The sequence below is a fragment of the Hyperolius riggenbachi genome, chromosome 3 (genome assembly GCF_040937935.1).
Source record: "Hyperolius riggenbachi isolate aHypRig1 chromosome 3, aHypRig1.pri, whole genome shotgun sequence".
Taxonomy (NCBI): Eukaryota; Metazoa; Chordata; class Amphibia; order Anura; family Hyperoliidae; genus Hyperolius; species Hyperolius riggenbachi.
In genome coordinates this window covers 355,329,972-355,351,364 of record NC_090648.1, presented here as the reverse complement: position 1 = coordinate 355,351,364, position 21,393 = coordinate 355,329,972, and the positions used below count along the sequence as shown (strand labels likewise).

At 45.8% G+C, this 21,393-nt stretch overlaps 1 protein-coding gene across 2 annotated transcripts in view; it reads left to right on the top strand.

The window, feature by feature from the left end:
• The window catches only part of CPLX2 (complexin 2), a 252,724-nt gene that overhangs the window by 145,984 nt on the left and 85,347 nt on the right, over nucleotides 1-21,393 (top strand). For both annotated transcript variants that reach the window (XM_068277115.1, XM_068277114.1), the window contains exon 2: nucleotides 11,806-11,903. In XM_068277115.1, the coding sequence (XP_068133216.1) occupies nucleotides 11,873-11,903 (31 nt within the window). In that variant the 5' untranslated portion in view covers nucleotides 11,806-11,872. The remainder of the gene's footprint in view (nucleotides 1-11,805; nucleotides 11,904-21,393) is intronic.

The window sequence follows — 21,393 nt, the reverse complement described above, 5'->3', positions numbered from 1 at the left end:
AAGGAGGGGAGTGAGCCGCCTTTCAATCATCAGGCGCCTGTAGACATGAGCCTACAGTGCCTTATGGTAAAACCCAGAAGTAAGTCAGCCACTACCTCACATTTTAAACTGTTTTTAATGTATTTTATCCTTTTTTTTTTGTCTCTGTTTTTATCCAATTTCTGCAAAATAAATTTTTTATTTGAATTGGATTGTAAAATATTTAAGAACTAGACAAAAGTGGACAACAGCTGAGATTCTGTAATTGAATCCTTAGTTCAGAAGTGTTGTTTTTATACATATACAGTATATATATATAACTGGATTTTCTTTGCAAAGCAGCTTACAATCCTGATGCTATGTCTTTCCCTGAGCTTGCCAGAGAACATATTGGCTGGATTCTTGATGTTTATCTGTTGCCGGATTTTGAGTGCTATCTGTGACACATATGCCTACACAGCAATCTGTTTGGTAAATGAAGAGAAAATCATCTCTTTTCCTTGGATGAAAGTGTCATGTTTCACGTTGGTAGCTAAATGCCATTTCTCATTTACATTGATCTAGCATTGAGATACACATAATTCCCGTAACGTGAAGTAATTATGGTAATTGAGATTACTTTGAAGGCCAGAACCTGACAGATACCACTCCAAGACTATTGCAGCGTGTTATTGTTATCATGGCTTACCAGTCGTTCCTCACAGTTCTATAGGTTTATCACAGCTGTTGACATCAAATAAGTGCATGCTTGTGATGCTTTTGGAAAGCGGAAAGCTCTGTGATCTGCTAGCAACCTTCATTAGCCTGCTAGCTTGTCCAGCTGCGCTTTTACTAAATCATTACAGCTCTGTTAAACTCCATGAAGGCTCACATACGTTATCTAGCTACAAGTGTCTGAAGATAAGTATCAGTGGGGCATAATATTAATGGGAACGCATACCAATAAAAGCATGTGGTTAATATAGTAATCTAAAGCTCCTTCTAAATTCAATAGCTGGATTTTTTTTTCCTAAAAGGAGGAGCTGTTGTAAATAACTTTATTAGCTTTAGAAGAAGACTAACGTGTACTTTTAGATACACTTAAATGAATTAGTCTGAGTTTGAGAATTAACCCCTTCAGGACCACAGGCTTTATCCCCCCCCCCCCCTGCAGCTTTAAGGCTTTGCTGCAGGGCCGCACAACTCAGCACACAAGTAACCCCCCCTCCTTTTCTCCCCACCAACAGAGCTCTCTGTTGGTGGGGTCTGATCGCACCCCTGGTGTTTGTTTTTTTTAAATAAATATTTATGTCTTTATTTTATTAGTATTTTTTATTCTATTTTACACTTTCCCCTCCCTCCCTCCCCCCACCAACCAATCAGCGTGATCGGCTGTCATAGGCTTCAGCCTATGACAGCGGATCACTTCCGCAGCAACAGAGAGGACAGCCGTGTCACACAGCTGTCCCCAGTACAGCGCTGCCTTAGATCGCAACACTGTACATGGTAATTAGACGGTGGTTTCGCAGTCTAACAGTCTCCGAGCGCTGATCGCCGCTGGGAGACTGAAGGTGGAGCAGAGCTCCGCCTACCAAGTAGGAGATGCGCGCGCGATCTCCTGCAAAGCAAAGCCCCAGGACTTTACGCCTATCAGTGTTAGGCGGTCCTGGGGCTACCGCCATGGCCACGCCCATCGGCAACAAGTTAAGGTGGCCATATATAACTCGATCTGTCACCGGATCCACCATTAGATAGATCCCTCTCTGATCTCGAATCTGAGATCTATTGCTCTAGTGCCAGTTCGACTGAGCTCTTTTTCAGGGTATAAGATCCCCCATGGTGCAAGGCCTTTTTTTTATCACAACAGCCAAGGGCTCCCATTCATTCTAATGGAGTAACCTTTTGTATTGAGAAGAACTGCAACAGATCCAAAACACCAAAATTGGAGAAAAGCATACCAGGCAACTTTTATGAAATTCCCTGACATGGAGAACAGAAGTATCTACCTAAATAGTCATTTCTATATGCAGCAACAGCATTTGACAAATCAGCTTGAAAAACTATCAAAAGCTATGACTATGGACCTGCGAGTCTAAAATGGATCAGTTACCCTTTCTGCATGTTATTTGTGCTCAATAGAAGGTCCTGAATACACTACACCTTGGTGTGCTGTGGTCTTTCTTGCTGAATCTATGTGTCTGGCGGCTGGCCCTGTGGAGGTTATGCCTAGCACCTCCAGTAAGCCTGGGGGTCGTAGCCGTCTAGTCTACGTTTTTATTCAAAACTGTGAAAGCTGCAAAATGACATACTGTACTGCAGTGTTAAGAATTTTAAGTCTTACTATAAAGATTGTATTCTTCATAGAATTCTCCTATTATGGAGGCTAGAGATGTAGCCCCAGTTATTAATTTGCATGGGTGTCCCATAAAACCAAGCTAGAGCTGTAATAACCTTGCACGCTTTGTTTACATATTTATGAAGTGCACAGGAAATCTTCTGCCCCTGGGAGAGGAAGCATCATGCCTGGATGACAAACTGCCCTCTAATATCAATAGGGACCTCATCCTTTGAGGGCTCCAGCAGAATATACTTTAAATAAGAAGCCCTGCACAAGGTGATAGAAGCCAGCTAGATTCTACCTATAATGGAAATATTGCTTAATAAAGCACTATAGAATGCCTTTAAGACTCACATTCATGCTTTTTGTGAATGTGCTTATTTGTGTTGGCTTTATACAACCTATAATAGCTGATGGCAAAAATAAACCAGGATTCTATTTTTTGCCAGAAAAATGTCATGTCCCTCTTTCTTCAATTGCATGTAATTAGGAAGTTTCTTTTCCAGCGAGATAGCATAGAATGCTAGTTTAAAAATACATAAGAACTCCCTAGTGAAAGTAAAAGGAAATGCCAGCAGCAGACTTCTGTATTGTTTTCTGGGTACCTAATACAATGCTGCAGAAATCCAGCTTTTACAGCACAGATATACTGATGTCAGCAATAAGACTGGGGGAATTCACAGCACACACATCCTGCAGATAATAAGTAGGAGCCTGCAGTGTAACAGAACGGGTTTATCTTACTTCTATACAGCCATGTGTCCTGTGCCAATAGGGATGAACCAATATGAGATGCACTGGTGGTTACAGCCATGGACTCATAGTATGTACATTATTATTATTATTATTATTTATAAAGCGCCAACATATTCCGTGGCGCTGTACAATGTAAGAAAACAAACAAGGGATACATAATGATACAGACAATTATATACATCAAATATGAACACTAATACAAGATACAGCACTGCTGATTACAATTTGATTTAACATGATGACTAAAATGTATAAATGTCTAACAGTGTGCAAGCAATTAAATTAATAACATTCCATGACACAAAAGGGTGAGAGCCCTGCCCTTGCGAGCTTACAATCTAAAGGAATGGGGTGGAAACAAGAGGTGGGGATGTATACAGTATATGTACAGGCAGTGCGTAATTAGGTTATTTAGTGGGTGCATGGCCTAAGCTAGAGAATATGCTTGTCGGAAAAGGTGGGTTTTGAGGGAGCGTTTAAAGATTTCAAAGGTGGGAGAGTGGCAGATGTGTTGATGAAGGGCATTCCAGAGGAGGGGTGAGGCACGTGAGAAGTCTTGTACACGAGAATGTGAGGAGGTAATAGTAGAAGAGGATAAAAGAAGCTTGTGTGCAGATCTGAGATTGCGGTTGGGTTGGTATCTGGAGACTAGTGAGGAGATGTACAGGGGAGAGAGATTGTGGAGAGCTTTGTAGGTTAGGGTTAAGCGCTTGAACTGAATCCTCTCGTTAATTGGTAGCCAGTGAAGAGCTTGACAGAGAGGAGCAGCAGAGGAAGAGCGAGAGGAGAGATGAATAAGTCGAGCAGCAGAGTTCAGTACAGAATTGAGCGGTGCTAGTCTGTTAGTTGGAAGTCCACCAAGTAATATATTGCAATAGTCCAATCGAGATATAATAAGAGCATGTACTAACATTTTGGTTGTGTCATGGGAGAGAAAAGGTCGGATGCGTGCTATGTTTTTGAGTTGGAGATGGCAGGAGCTGGTTAGGGAGTTAATGTGAGGAGTAAATGAGAGAGAAGAATCAAATATTACCCTCCAAGCACCGTGCTTTGGGAACTGAAGTTATAGACGTGTTGTTAACATTTATTGTAATATCAGGCAAGGAGGTGGAGAGAGATGGTGGAAAGACTATTAGTTCAGTTTTATTCTTATTAAGTTTTAAGAAGCGAGAGGACATGAAAGAGGAAATAGCGGACAGGCAGTCCGGAACCCGTGAGTGGAGGGAGTTAAGGTCTGGGGCCGAGAGGTGCATTTGTGTATCATCTGCATATAAGTGGTATTGAAAACCAAATTAGTTGATTAAGTTACCAAGACTGTGCATGTAGATGGAGAAGAGGAGGGGGCCGAGGACAGAGCCTTGAGGTACCCCTACAGACAGAGGATGTGAAGAGGAGGCCTGATCTGAATAAGAAACAGTGAAAGACCTTCCAGAGAGGTAGGAAGATATCCAGAAGAGAGCGAGGTCCTTTATTCCTATAGACATTATAATCCATTTTATACTGCTTTCCCAACATTACCCATACAGCTGATACAAACCCAGAGGGGTATATTGAGTATTGCACAGCATTGCTTGTACCATGGGTGCCAGATTATTGGAGGCTCAGATTTACAGAGGTCTGTCATGGTGGACAGTCATGCCTCATTCCAGTTTATACATGCCCACTGTGGTCTTGTCAAGCCTCCTTCAATGCCCCCCCCCTTTGCAAAGCATGATTTGGGTGCTTGCCAAAGGCGCTATTCTCTCTAGCTACTACACCATCATACAAAAAAACTACCCCTGAGACCCAGCAAGCTGCTAACTCTGTATATACGTCAACCTGGTAAAGCAGGAGAGTGCAGGCACTTGGGTGTTTAAAGGAACAATCCCAGAGTCTCAGCTTTTCATCCCATTTCACTCACTTCACACACTTCTTTTCTTTTTTTCGTTTTGTAAGTGTTCCAGGACAGGCATTAAATAATAAAATGAAAGCTATGACTGCCTTCTGACAGTGTTATTTATCAGTGCTGGTTTATAAAAATAGAATCCCTTTGTTAAACCCCAGTGGTTCCCCAAATAGCAATCAGTATACGGGTCTCTGTAGCTCCCCTCAACCTTTGACAATATTCCAGCCTGTTTATTCATGCAGAAGCCAAAGTGTGGTATTAGCAGAGAGTGTGTCTGCACCCCCAGTATATGGAAATGGAGGCAGTTCCAAAGAGTACATTGAAAGAGGGCACAAGCAATATTGGGTGTTGGGTGAAGCTAAAATATGGCTTGCCCTGCTGCCAGCAAACTCCTGCCTATGCAAAATACCATTCCCTCTCCGGGCTATAGCAACTCGGGGGGAACAGGTAATTCAGCACAGGCAGCCAAAATACCTTCTCTTTTTGCTAATTTGAGGTCTGGCTATTGCCGGTGCCCAAATTAGTCACTGAACGCTGCTATAGCCGTAATTCTCATTAAGGCCCATGGCACCGCCCAAATCATCGGCACAGCACCGCACTGAAATGAGCTGTTTTGGGGACCTTCAGGGAATGGGGAGAGGTTTTCTTTCTTACAAAGCAGTAGTGCAGCTTGGAAAGCAAGGCCACTTTAGCTTTATTTTCTTAAGCTTAGTTCAGGGTTGCTTTACAGAAACACAACAGGGAAGATTTTGTGATGCTAAAAAAAGAGAGTAACAGAAAAGTGTGGGCAAATTCTCCAAGAACAGCTCTTACGAAAGTATGAAAAATAAGTTATGCAATGCACATTGAAGTCAATTATTTCAGATGATCTGTTAACCAAAAACAGCAGGCCTAACGTTACATCATCCTCTGAAGTGTTGTGTTGTTGTGAGCCAATCGTTATTTTCCGGGGGTGTGAATGCCATCTGCTTAGAAAAAAAATACAACACGCAGATCACAACAGTGTAAGAATATGAGTAGAAGGGTAATAAACAAGATGAGGTTCAAAGGGATACTTAAGTCAAAAATAAAAAAATGATTCCTTTAAATGGGAGAGGGAAGGGCTTTAGGGAGGGATACAGAGCTGGGTATATGGAAGGATATGCACTGTAGTGCATCTCATATAAGAACCCATGGTACCACAAAGTTGATAATGCACATCAGTTAAGAAGTCTATCTTATGTCACTTTCCAAAAATATGAGTCTATGTACCGTATCCAATCTGCTATAGATTGAGTTTAAAATTTTCCAAAGGTTCCCTCTCTAATGGAAGCTCAGTATCTCAGTACAATTGCTCTGACTTGGCTCAGAAAAGTGTAGGCAGGACGTTCTTGCCAGAGGTAATAGGGTCAGAAAGAACGGATAAGAGAGGAATACTGATGATAGCTATACCAAAAACAGAATTAAATATGCAGGGTCATGGGTTTGCTTTGACTACTAGATAGGATGGGGTATCAGCCAGGTTGGCTAAAAACTCCCCCTATATTTCTTGCATTTCTCCTAAGCATGGTGATATGAAGAGTCCATCAGCATTGGGCACCTGTGATTTGTGAAGGGAGGAAGTATTTTTCCTCATTACCATTCACAAGGTTCTCCTCCAAGGGAAAAGACCTGTAGGCTGGTTGAACAACGGGTGAAGTGAATGCTCTCCAGCTCTTTCCATACTTAAAACCAGCTTATAGCTCTACACATACTCATCCATTTGCACTCCAAAACAGGCACGTGCAGAGGGGGGTGCTCTGGGTGCCCAGGCACCCCCCCTTTTAAAATATTCAAAAAAAAGGCCCCTCTCGGCGCGCAAAATAAGCCCCGCCCCCGACCTCGATAAGCCCCGCCCACCCGCGGGAAGCTCCGCCCCCGCCTGGGGCACTTTGCAGTGAAGAGGCCCAAACAGGAATCTAAGTGTGGCATACTGACCTCTCCCTCCACCTAGGACCCATACTGACCTCTACCTCCCCCAGCACCCATAGTGACCTCTCCCTCCACCTAGTACCCACAATGACCACTCCCTCCCCTAGCACCCACAGTGACCTCTCCATCCACCTAGCACCCACAGTGACTTCTCCCTCCACCTATGACCCATACTGACTTCTCCCTCCCCAGTACCCACAGGGATATCTCCCATCACCTAGCATCCACAGTGACCTCTCCCTTACTCAGCACCCACAGTGACCTTTCCCTCCATCTAGGACCCACAGTGACCTCTCCCTCCACCAAGCACCCACAGTAACCTCTCCCTCCCCCAGCACCCACAGTGACCTCTCCATCCACCTAGCACCGGCCACAGTGACTTCTCCCTCCCCCTAGGACCCATACTGACCTCTCCCTCCCCAGTACCCACAGTGATATCTCCCATCACCTAGCACCCACAGTGACCTCTCCCTCCACCTAGCACCCACAGAGATCTCTCCCTCCACCTAGCACCCACAGTGACCTGTCCCTCCACCTAGCACCCACAGTGACCTCTCCCTCCACCTAGCATCCACAGTGACCTCTCCCTCCCTCAGCACCCACAGTGACCTTTCCCTCCACCTAGCACCTACAGTGACCTCTCCCTCCACCTAGCACCCACAGTTACCTCTCCCTCCACCTAGCACTCACAGTGACCTCTCCCTCCCCAGCTCTAGCAGTGATCCTGCCTACCCCTCTCCCTCCACCTAGCACTCACAGTGACCTCTCCCTCCCCAGCTCTAGCAGTGATCCTGCCTACCCCAGCACCCACACTGACCTATCCCTCCCCCAGCACCCACAGTGATCTTTCCCTCCCCCAGTGGCTAGTCTCCTGTCCCCTGCAGCACCCACAGGGACCTCCCAACCCCAAAACAGCACCTGCAGTGATCTCTCCCATTGCCAGCGCCCACGACGACCTCTCCCAACACCCAGCATCCACTCCCTCCTCCAGTAACTACACTGACTATCCCAGCACCCACAGTCCACCTCCCCTTCCTCCAGCACCCATACTGATCTCTTCCTTCCACAGCACCCACAGTGAATTACCCTTCCCCCCAGCACCCATACTGACCTCTACCTCCCTTAGCAGCAACTATGTCATTCACAGCAGTACCCATAGTGACCTCCCCTTCCTCCAGCACCCACAATGACCTCTACCTCCCCCAAGACACACAGTGACCTCCCCCAAAGGACCCACAGTGACCTCCCTTTCCTCCAGCACTCATATTGACCTCTACCTTCCACAGCACCCACAGTTACTCCCCCCCCCCAGCACCCACAGTGACCTACCCTTCCCCCAGCACCCACACTGAGCTCTACCTCCCCCAGCAACCACACTAACCTCTACCTCCCCTAGCAGCAACTATGCCATTCATAGCAGTACCCACAGTGATCTCCCACCCCCTGCACCCACAACAATCCCACCAATATTCAGCACCCACATTACACTCAACCAGTAACCCCCACTATAGCAAGCACCCAGTACTTGCACCCTGCACCCAATACTCACATCCGGCCTGAATATGGCACTTAGTACTTGCATCAAATAGCCACATGACACCCAGTACCTGCACCCCTTCACCCTATAGCGGACACCCAGTACTCACACCCACACCACATGGCACAGTACTTGCACCCAGTCCCGACATGGCACTCACTACTCACACCTGCACACCGCCTTCACATGGCACCCACTATCTGCACTCGCATAACTAGTACTAGCACCCAAAGTACCTGCACACAGAACCCACATAACACACAATGCCCACCCATAGCTAGCACCCAGTGCAGGCATGGCACCAAGTATTCACACCTATGTGATACACAGTACCTGCACCCAACACCCACATGCTTCATCTGCAGTAGTTCCAGTTGCACTAAGCCTCCACTTAGTACCCAGTACAAACACCAAGCACTCACATATGACATCCAGTACTTGCACCCAGAACTCACAAGGGACTGAGTACCTGCAATCAACACCTTAATGATAGTTGATACACACCCATACAGCCAGAATCCACATGACACCCTGTGTCAGCACCCAGAATCCACATGGCACCCAGCATCTGCCTTTAGCACCCACATAACAACAAATATCCCACTATCCAGCATCCATCACCCATTTGTCACCATGTACTCACTCCCAGTACCCACTTGGCACTCAGTATTTGTATCTAAGACCCAAATACCCCCATAATCAACACCCACATGGCACAGTACTCGCACGTCACCAAGTTCCAAAGCCGTTATATGCACCCAGTACCCGTCCATGGCCAGGACCCAAATAGCACCCAGTACCCATCCTTGGTCTGAACCCATGTGGGAGAGTACTCTACCATGGCACACATCCAGACCACACATGACACTACCTACTCACCGATGTCCAACACTCACATGTCTCCCTGTACCAATTAACACTCACATGGCACCCACTATTGTTTATCACCATCTGCTACTCATTCAGCACCCAAAACAGCATAGCATCCACTGCAAATAAACACCCAATACAAACTGGACCTTGGTACCCACAGCAGCTTGACACAGACTGTACTTTGGCATCTCATCACCCACTGCAACTTAGCACAAAGTGAACCTTTGCATCTTACCACCCACTGTATCTGGGCACCCGCTGCACCTTGGCACTTACTGCAGTTTTGCATCTACTAATGCTTAGCAACCACTGCATATTGGTAACCACTTCTTCTTTGCCTAAAAAAGAAGCTTGGGTGCTGATCAAGAGGAACAGAGGTCCCAGTAATGAAAGGTGAGTCTGCGCCTCCACTGTGGGCTCCACTGTGCCCACTCTAACCCACTAACAGTGGGCACCTATCACTGCTGATTTGAGGGTGGTGGCGCCAAAAGAGTTGGTTGGAAGGAGACACAAAGTCTGCTTGATACTGCTATAAAGGTATAAGCTGCACCCATGCCTAAAATTGCACCCAGTGCTCACACCTGCACACAGCCTCCACATGGCTCCCACTATCTGCACCAAGCACCCACTTAACCCGTACCCGCACATAAAGTACCAGCACCCAGTACAGGCATGGTGCCAAGTATTCGCACCCATGTCACATTCAGTACCTGCACCCATAGCCAGAACCCACATGAGACTCTGTACTCACACCCAGAACCCACATGGCACCCAGCATCTGCATTCAGCACTGTTGACAACCAATACCCCCTAGCCAGAAACTAGGAGGGGGGCATGCGGGGGAAGATGTTGCCAGGCCCCTTTTTTAAATTTGAGCACCCCCCACTTAAGGACCCTCTGCACGGCCCTGCTCCAAAATGTATCTCCACACTAGCTATTGTTTTTGCCAACAGCAATAAAAGTATCACTGATGTTAAAAACTGATAATTTACAGAAAGCTTTTTGCATTGGCCACTTAACCAAGGTACACAGCACCTAACTGGTACATACACTAACCAGTGGCGTAACTAAGGAGCTTGGGGCACTGGTGCAGGTTTTACATGTTGCCCCAAGACCTATCAAGGACAGCTGCAGTGTCAGGGAGGTGTAATCAGAGTAAGGAAATGGCTTGTAAAGGATTACAACTATGCAATGTACAAAGAGAGGTGTTCATAATCAGCAACCTCTGCATCCCCTATTGCTATGCCACTGACACTAACTCTGCACCATACAAGCAAGCAGACTTCTCGTGTATCATGTTTCATTAGTAACATTGTCAGGGGGCCCTTAACCTTCTGTTGGTGAGGCTTAAAACGCACATCTAAACCAATTTTCAGGGAGCAATCAATACTCCCTCTCATCATAACTCACACTGTGGTGGCGGAGGGAGTTATAATCTAGAACCAGGTCACATTACTTTACATGGATACTCATAATTTAGACTATACTGTTTCCTCAAGTACTTAATTTGGTTGGATTGGGGAGTCATGTCCACATCAAACAGCACATACTTATATTAACCAATCCATTAAAAAAATCGTAAACTCTTTCTGCTGCTGGTCACAGCCGAGTGTTTGAAGAACATCTGCCTCATCTAGTAGCTAAGCTATTTACATTCAGACTGTCAGATCAGATACAACAGAATGCTCCTATGTGTTCTCATCTGTTCGGAAGTAAGAAAACCCACGCATGCAGATAGGGAATCGTGCAAGAACCAAGGAATTGTATTAAATGATAACTCGGCTGATATAGCATCCTTTTTCAAATGCTTATGCAAACATATACTTCCACCCCCTTTGTTGGAAATTACTTGTTTGTGTACTGGTACCCATATTTTGAATGTGCAGATTTTGCTTCTGAAAGTTGTGCATTACTTCTCATACTTCTCATCTTATCTTAAGTAGGCAGGAGGCGGACTGAAAACAGCACACTCTTTCTTCTCCGTGACTGGCTAGATAGTGTAATGGTTAAGGGCTCTGCCTTTGACACAGGTGACCTGGGTTTGAATCTCGGCTCTTCCTGTTCAGTAAACCAGCACCTATTCAGTAAGGAGCCCATGGGCAAGACTCCTTAACACTACTGCTGCCTACTGAGCGTGCCCTAGTGGCTGCAGTTCAAGTTGTTTGAGTCTGCCAGGGGAAAAGTGCAATATAAATCGTCTTGTCTTCTGTTTGCAATACCTATTGGTAGGAAAAGGAGCTTCTGAGTTTCCTCATGCAGATGGATGAACTGCGCTTACAATAAGAAGTACCCAGTAAGCAGAAGTACCCAATAAGCATTATTTTTAAGATGGTACAGTGCTTGACTGCAGCAATATGAAATACTCCTTACTATAATCTAGCAAACATACTCTCTACATTGATATACGATGAGCACTGCGAAGTTTTTATTTCTTATATGAAACTGTGCATATGAAGTGTGTATTTCTTGCATGTTTTGATTATTATTTTCTCTCTTTTATATTCTTAGTGCCTCCCAACAGCTGCGCTGGATGAGAATACTTCTTTGACTAGTAAAGAAAGCTTACAAACCGAACATGGATTTTGTTATGAAGCAAGCTTTAGGGGGTAAGATTGATCTCCTTTTGTAGACACTTTTATGCTTCTACTCAAATGACTTTCTGTTGTTTTACAGTGATTCCTATCGTCTTTTACTAATTGCAGTTTAAGATCTGTATTGACCCCAACGCCTTTCTATCACTGCAATTTCATTACTGGCAACTAAGCAGGGCTACATCTGATATGCCAGAACCAATGGTGCTAGAAAATCGAAAATAAAAGCCAGTGTTGGTGAGGATTAACTCCGCTTTTAGCATACCATAAATAGTATTCATCCAGTAAAACTGTTCAAATCGCAGTCATTTAAAGGGCACAGATAACATTTATCTGTATTTTGTTACCTAATTTCAATTTAAGCCACAGTTAATGTGGAGCTTTATATGCAACGCATGAAAATGTATTTTACGCTACTAATGAACTAGGTTTTGTTTTTTGTACCTGGCTTTTACAGTAGAATTTCATTATAGTAAACTCTGATATAATAAACCTCTGCAGGGCCATAACAAGGGGGGAGCAGCCACTGCGACTGCAGGGGGGTCCAGAGGTGTGGATGGGCCCCAACTACTAACCTAGTAACCTTCCTTTCTCTGATATTCCAGATCAGGTGTTTTTGTGGCTACACGTGTTATGGGTGTGAAGATCATGATGGCCACCCTAGATTTATAACCCTTGCAAGATAAACCCCCATGTTGTGAGGGTCACCAAGGGAGGCAAGGGAATGGTTGTGAAAAGTAAGGGAGCACCATAAAAAAATTTGTTGGGGGCCACATAATTTGTAGTTACGCCTCTAAACCTCTGGCTGTAGTAAACTTAGGCCCCAGGTCCAGTCTGTGTGCCTTTATAGATATACAATGTATGACAATCCCTGATATAGTAAACTTCTGATATTGTAAACTACCACTTGACCTGGTCCCTTGGAGATTACTATAATGGGATTCTATTGTATTTAGTTTTTTAAACAGGTTTGTAGAATTTAAAAGTACATTATCTGCTACACAAGTTCAAGTATCCACAGTGACTTACTACCGTTTGCTCATTCCCAGTCTGTCTGAAACATTCCCTAATTTAGTCACATGGTACAAGAAAAATAGTGGTGCCCCGTTTGATTAAAAAAAAGATTTTTAAAGAGAACCCGAGGTGGATCTTTGCAAATGACATGCCTCTGTGTCCCCCATCCACTGCTCTCTGCCCCCCTCAGCGCCGTGCTATAGCCCCCCGAGTTTAGCGACAAGAGTTGAGGGGAGGGGAGAGGAATTCCCTGTTTAAAACGCCCGCCAGGGGCATTCTTACAGGGTTTCCTGAGCTGCCATCGGGCAGCTCTGTTCCCTGGCCGTGCCTCCTGCCGCTCCCCCGCCTCCCTGCACGCTATGAGAGACACACAGTCTCTCAGTGCAGCGTCGTGACCCAGGGGTCACGCGAGTGAAAGTGGGCCATTGCAGCCCACAAGAGCGGCGGTTTTTGCGGCTACCTGATCTGCTCAGCCCTGCGGATCAGGTAGCCTACTTTTTTTTTATATATATTTTGAGCCCACCTCAGGTTCTCTTTAAAAAGGAGAGGTAGTGTTGGTCTAACCTCTCCTGTAGAAATAGCCCAGCAAAAACTGTAAGTATAAGCTTTATTAAAGGGAGTCTGAAGCATATTTAAAAAAAAAAAACAGATACTAACGTAAGGAGAGGAAAGGCTCAGGGTTATAATGAGCCTTCCCATTCCTCCTATGGTCCCCTCGTTCCAGCATTGGCTCCCCCGTTAGCAGTCTCCGACCAATAGGTCATGACATGCTCTCTGCCACTGCCCGAAGCTTCAGAAGTCTTCAGGAGCCCAAGTGCTCCCGAAGCCACCCATGACGGGAGATTTGAACCGGGTAGCCAGTGCTGGAATTTGGGGACCGCTAATTAGGACCCAGAGCCTTCCCTTTCCTTAGGTAAGTATCTGTTTTGTTTTGATTTTAAATACACTTCAGATTTACTTTAAAGCAGTAGGATTAGCCATACTATGCCAGGGGAAAAAAACACATATATAAGTAGATAAATACTTGATCTACTCTAACACATGTATTGTACTGTCCACGTTTTGAGTTCAGCGGATTTTATATAGTAAATGAAGAGAATTCTTTTCCTGGTGGGAACCATATCTTTTGCCCACAGTTTAGACTAAATCCTGATGTCATTTCTGCCCTTTACTTTTGTTTCTTTTCTCCTCCAATCGCTGAGTCACCTCAGCCTTGCTTGTAAACACAAGTGAGCAGGGGATCGTGTTCCATATAAGCAGCTAGGCAGGGAAATAAATGGAAGATGAGGAATATAATATAGATAAAAAGAACCCCCAGCATGCAACTGTTTGGCGCTGACTACTAAAGAGCCATTGCTCCTCAAGTATGTGATAACTCAAAATCATAACAGCAGAAAAAGTTCTGAAAGTTTTGAATGCAGGATTAGCATCTTCATTACTTAATACACTCAGACCAGTTGCTGTTGAAATTTAATTTTTATGGTGACACTCCCGCTTTAAGCCGTAAAAATTGGACAATGTGTTTCTTGTAGGCTCGTCCACTGTTCAGGTCTATACAATAGAAGGGAGCATGTGATAACACTAGAAGTGGTCAGACCACAGCTTTTTATACAATAGAAAATAAAATACAGGTCTCATCTAGCTTTTCCTGTCTAAGGCAAAAATACATTGCTATATACAGTAAACCTGTTGCAAATTAAAGCAAACCTTGAGCAAAAATAAACAAATGAAATAATTAACCACTTTACCCCCTCGCGTACGCATTTCTCCGTCCCTTTTTCCATCCTTTCACCACCATGAACGGAGAAATGCGTACTTTCCGCGCTCCCGCCACTGCCCGCGCTCCCGCTCACTTTAGCGCGCACTCCCGCTCGTAAACACGCCGCCGGCCGCTCGCCCGGAGGTCAATGAACGGGAAAATCCATTCCCGTTCGTTGATCTAAGCCCCGCAATGATCCGCTGCTTCTCCGATAAGCAGCACGATCATTGTGAAAAAAAAAAACGTTCCCAACCTCCTAGTACTTCCTGCAAGCGTCCGGAAGGACACTTGCAGGTCGCATTAAACAAAAAGTTACTGTTGCCGTCTTGTGGCCAAATAGTAAAACTACACCCTAAAGCATTTTTCACATACAAATAAATGAGTTTTACACTAAAAATTAACTCCTTACCTCCCACACTCCCCAATTTTTTTTTTTTTTTGTAATAAAAAAAAATTTCAATTAAAAAAACATACTTAAATAGTTACCTTAGGGACTAAACTTTTAAAATATTTATGTCAAGAGGGTATAACACTGTTACTTTATAAACTATGGGCTTGTAATTAGGGATGGACGCAAAACTGAAAAAAAATGCACCTTTATTTCCAATTAAAATATTGGCGCCAAACATTGTGATAGGGACATAATTTAAACGGTTTTATAACCGTGACAAAAGGGCAAATACATTTCATGGATTTTAATTACAGTAGCATGCATTATTTAAAAACTATACAGGCCAAAAACTGAAAAATAATACATTTTTTGCCACATTTTTTCCTATTTTCCCATTAAAACACATTTAGAATAAAATAATTCTTGGCATAATGTCCCACCTAAAAAAAGCCTAATTGGTGGCAAAAAAACAAGATATAGCTCATTTCATTGTGATAAGTAATGATAAAGTTATAGACGAATGAATGGAAGGAGCGCTGAAAGGTGAAAATTGCTCTGGTGGTCAAGGGATAAAACCCCTCAGTTGTGAACTGGTTAATTGTATGTGTAGTAGTGATGGTAAATATTCCTGCCGCCTCAGGTTCTTATTTTCAAGTTAAAGGCTAAAATTGTAAGCCTGCAGTGTAAGCAGCAGCTATGTCAGTGTGCAGTAGAATCAGGTTCTTTCAGATCAACACAGAGATACAGTATAAAGACCTTTTGAACGTTTCATCACTATCCAGGTATCAGTAGTGGTGTGCAGTAGCAGTGTATACCTTTTAGTTTTTCCAATTGCACATCTGAGCACAGATCCTATCACTGCAGTGACATTGATGTTGGTCACCCTATCTTCACAAAATATAGGATTTCAAGCAGTGCTAGCAGGTTTATGAGGTCTATTTGTTAGCAGTTATATAACAAATCAAATATAAATATAATAGAATATGGGTCTTCAGTTATTTTTAAGCATTAGAAATCATTATGACAACATAATTATATAGAGTTGTAATTATAACTGTACATGTGTCAGGTAGTAGTAACTAGTGTATGCCGCATCCCAGAGACCGGTGGAGGCAGCGGTGGGGGTGTGTAAGCAGCACACAGGGATTCAGCTACTATGTAGCTGAACCAGCTGCAGGCTGGTGTTGTACTTTGTTCTCTGGTTGAACTTGAACTCGATGGACGTATGTCTTTTTTCAACCCAAATAACTATGTAACTATGTAACTATGTAGCTGATCAGCAAACAAGGTCAGTGGGGCTGGAGGATCGGAAATGGCACTTGGCTCCTTTAGTATTAGGCTTAGGTAGGGAGTTGTAGGTGTAGGTAGGGAGTAGGTTAGTGCTGGCCTGGGTGTAGGAAGGTATAGGCTAGTGTTGGGCATAGAGGGGGGGAGGTTAGTGTTAGGCATAGGTAGAGGGTAGGTTAATGTTGTGTGTACGATAGTGTTGGGTAAGGGTAGGGGGGAGGTTAGTGTTAGGTAGTGTTGCTCGAATACCTCATTATCCTATTCGAGTTTGGTCAAATTCGGATAGTAAACTATCCGAATTCACTCGAAGTTCAATATTCGAGTTAATCGAATATCCGATTCGACCTCGGATATCCGACGTCACTATCCGAGTCTGTATTCGAGTAAAATATTCGAGCTGGCCTTAAATAGCTTTTAAAACTTGTATTGGAGGTCAATGATGCATGAAACCACCTTTTTTATGAAGTAAAACATCAAGTGATTATGTGGTGATGTAGTAGTTATAAAAAAGGTATCAAAAATAGTAAATTAACTTCATGAAAAGTGTTTGCATGACAAGGTGTGTCCAAAATGGTTGTAAGTTGGAAGTCTTCATTTACGTCGTCTTAATCTTCTTCTTCTTCTATATCTTCTTCTTCTTCTTCTTCTTCTTCTTCTTCTATATCTTCTTCTTTTTCTTCTTCTATATCTTCTTCTACTCAAATCTTCTTCATCTTCTACTTCTTGTATCTTCTTCAATTATCTTTTTCTTCTTCTATATCTTCTTCTTCCTCTTCTTCTATATCTTCTTCTTCTTCTTCTTCTATATCTTCTTCTTCTTCTTCTTCTTCTTTTTCTATACCTTCTTCTTCTTCTATATCTTCTTCTATATCTTCTTCTTCTTCTTCTCCTTCTCCTTCTTCTTTTCCTTCTTCTTCTCCTTCTCCTTCTTCTTCTTCTATATCTTCTTCTTCTTCTTCTTCTTCTTCTATATCTTTTTCTTCTTGTTATATATCTTCTTCTTCTTCTTATATATCTTCTTATATATCTTCTTCTTCTTCTTCTTCTTCTTCTATAACTTCTTCATCTTCGTCTTCTATTTCTATATCTTCGTCTTCTATTTCTATATCTTCTTCATCTTCTTCTTCTATATCTTCTTCGTCTTCTTCTTCTATATCTTCTTCTTCTTCTTCTTCTATATCTTCTTCTTCTTCTATATCTTCTTCTTCTATATTTTCTTATTCTATATATTCTTCTTCTTTCTCTTCTTCTCTATCATTGTATTATGTGTCTTGGTTTTCCTTCCTTTAGTAATATTTTTTTTTACTTCATTTGTGGAAATATTTTATTTTAATAACAACACCATAGTTATATTTGTGTTGATGGCATAATAGGTAGTGGCACATTGCAAGCCACAGCGCCTTTTTCTGTGTACCCTGGCGGTGGTAAAACACAGACATCAGCAGGAGGAGGAAGTAGTTGCAGGCTTGCAGCTATTGTAGTGTGGTAATAGCTGCCGGTAGGAGAGTGGGTGGGCAGGTGGTAGCAGAAAATAGTGCTTCTTCTGTTCTCCCTGGCAGTGGTAGCAGCACACAGACAGCAGAAGCTCAATGCAGCTACAGGAGGAGGAATAGTGTGTGTCAGGCAGTGTGATGTGACTGACAAAATAGGCCCTGGTTCCTAGCGGTGGTACCAGGGCCGTAAATAAACAGCATGAGGTTCCAGACAGTGGTCGTGAAGCCCACATTGTGTCCAATACACAATTGGGACAGCACAGTTTTCAACCCGGACACCTCTAAATTAATTACAATTTTTATTTTTTTTTTCAAATGGATGCAGCTATTTTTGAGCGTAATAGCTGTTGGTGCATGGGCAGCAGCACCTTGTAATGTGTTCCCTGGCAGTGGAGACACAGACAGCAGGAGGAAATACAACAGCATACAACAGCAGGCAGCGTGAGGAGGTTGAGTGTGTGGCAGCCTGGCAGCAGGCAGGAGGGCAGGCAGCGAGACATAATAGGCCCTGGTTCCTAGCGGTGGTTCCAGGGCTGAAAATACACAGCATGAGGTTCCAGACAGCGGTCGTGAAGCCCACATTGTGTCCAATACACAATTGGGACAGCACAGTTTTCAACCCGGACACCTCTAAAATAATTACAATTTTTTTTCCAAAATAAATAATGCAGGGCAGGCAGCTATTTTTAAGCGTAATAGCTGTTGGCGCATGGGCAGCAGCACCTTGTAATGTGTTCCCTGGCAGTGGAGACACAGACAGCAGGAGGAAATACAACAGCAGGCAGCGTGAGGAAGATGAGTGTGTGTGGCAGACTAGCATTTGGCAGCAGGCAGCAGGAGGGCAGGCAGCGAGACATAATAGGCCCTGGTTCCTAGCGGTGGTTCCAGGGCCGTAAATAAACAGCATGAGGTTCCAGACAGCGGTCGTGAAGCCCACATTGTGTCCAATGCACAATTGGGACAGCACAGTTTTCAACCCGGACACCTCTAAAATAATTACAATTTTTTTTTTTTTCCAAAATAAATAATGCAGGGCAGGCAGCTATTTTTGAGCGTAATAGCTGGTGGCGCATGGGCAGCAGCATCTTGTAATGTGTTCCCTGGCAGTGGAGACACAGACAGCAGGAAGAAATACAGCAGCAGCAGATGCAGGTGTAATGTGTGTGCGCCACTTTATGTCCCCCTCTCGCCGACAACAGGGGCCATGAATTCGCCTTCCACCCAAGCCTGGTTCATTTTGAGAAACGTCAGTCTGTCCACAGACTTGTGAGACAGACGAGATTGCTTCTCAGTGACGACTCCACCGGCTGCACTGAAGCAACGCTCTGACAGTACGCTGGAAGGGGGGAAGGAGAGCACTTCCAGGGCGTACTGCGCAAGCTCGCTCCAGATCGGCAGGTGCTTGACCCAATACTCCATGGGATCAACAGGGGCCACGCTGTCAAGCCCGCTGAAGGACCCCATGTAGTCAGCCACCATGCGGGTCAAGCGCTGCCTGTGACTGGAGAAGGATGCTGTTGCAGGCACCTCCTCTCTAGTCCTTGGCAGCTCTACACTCATGTAGAGCTCTTGGGTCAGAGACAGCAGGTCTGTGGTGCGCGTGCGCTTGCTGCTGGTGGATGCAGGCACCTGCTGCTGCCTCTGTGCTGGCTGGACAGTGGGGGTGGATGTCTGAGGGAAGGCTTCCTCCAAGCTCTCAACAAGGGACAGCTGTAAATCCCTCATTTGTTGCGCACGGTCTCCTCCTGCAGGCAGGAACTGGCTGAGCTTCCCCTTCAGACGTGGGTCCAGCATCATGCAGATCCAGATGTCCTCCCTCTGCTTCATCTGGATCACCCTTGGGTCCTTGCGCAGGCACCACAGCATGTGTGCTGCCATTGGGAAGAGTCTGGCCACGTCTGCTGGCACATCATCGGCAGCCCCAGAGCCGACAGTGCTGTCCTCCTCTTCCTCTGCCTCCTCCACCTCATCCTCTCTCCACCCCCGCACCAGTCCAGCTGCGCTCTGCTGCTCCCCCTCATCAGCAGCAAGGTCAGGGACCTCCACCAACTCCAAGCCCTCCTCCTCAGAGGTGGCCTGTGAAGCTGCCTGCAGCTCCTGCTGGTCCAAGGCTGCCGCCCCTCTTCCACCAGTGCATACAGGGCCCTGTCCAGCACACACACCAAGGGGACCCACTCGCACACCATTGCATGGTCCCTGCTTACCATGTTGGTGGCCTGCAGGAAGGGTGCCAGGACTGAGCACACCTGCTGCATGTGCCCCCAGTCCTCCGTGGAGATGATGGACGGGAGGTTGGTGGCAGCACGCCTAGTTGCAGTGATGGAGGCAACTGTTGCTTGTGCAAGTTACTGGCTATCAGCCTGCCTCTGTTCAACCAGACGCTCCAACATCGCCAGGGTGGAGTTCCAGCGAGTTGGAACATCGATCGTGAGCCGGTGCTGTGGCAAGTGCAGCTCCTTCTGCACCTCTTCCAGGCTCGCTACGGCTGCAGGCGAGAGCCAGAAATGACGCACAACCTTCCTTGCCGCCTCAAGGAGTCGGTCCATCCCCTGGTAGGTCCGCAGGAACTTTTGGACTACCAGGTTCAGGACGTGCTCCAGGCAGGGGATGTGGGTCAGGTCTCCCCTGCTGATTGCAGCAACCAGGTTTGCCCCATTGTCGGACACCACCTCTCCGACTCTGAGGCCTCTGGGGGTCAGCCAATTCCTCTCCTGCTCTCGGAGTTTGGCCAGGACATGGTTCGCCGTCAGTTTGGTCTTCCCCAGCCTGACCAATTCCAGCTGCGCTTGGCAGTGGCGGGGCTTCACGCTGCTGCTGAGGCGGGGGGTTTGGGCTGGTGTGCCGGAGGATGGAAGCGGGTCAGAGGAACCTGCTGCAATTCCGCTGACCCTGCATGGTGGCACCACCCACTGTGTTGTTGGTGCTGCTGCTGCTCTGACAGTGCCCGATGCTGCTCCCCCCTCCTCACCCCCTTCCACCAAGCTGACCCAATGTGCGGTGAAGGACAGATAGCGTCCTGTCCCAAACCGGCTGCTCCATGAATCCATGGTGACGTGGACCCGTTGACCCACCGCGTGCTCCAGCCCTCTCCCGACATTGGCCATCACAGAGCGGTGAAGTGCAGGGATGGCCGTGCGTGCAAAATAATGTCGGCTGGGGATTGGCCAATCAGGGGCTGCACACATCAGGAGCGCACGCATGTCGCTCCCCTCTTGCACAAGGGAATAAGGCAGGAGTTGGTAGCACATGGCCCGTGCCAGCAAGCCGTTCAGCTGACGCATGCGACGGCTGCTGGGAGGCAGAACCCTGACCACCCCCTGGAAGGTGTCGCTGAGCAGGGTCTGGCGACGCCTTTTGCTGGCACGGGAATCAGTGGAGGGAGCAGAGGAGGCCACTGAGGACTGGCTGCCAGAACAGGCCTCAGTGTCGTCAGCAGGAGTGGCAGAGGGAGGAGGAGCAGTGCGTTGCTGACGCACTCCTACTGGTGCTGCAGGAGGAGGTGGAGAAGGGCGGGTGGCTGCTGCTGACGGCTTCGCAGTGGTGGCGGGTCTGCCACTGCCA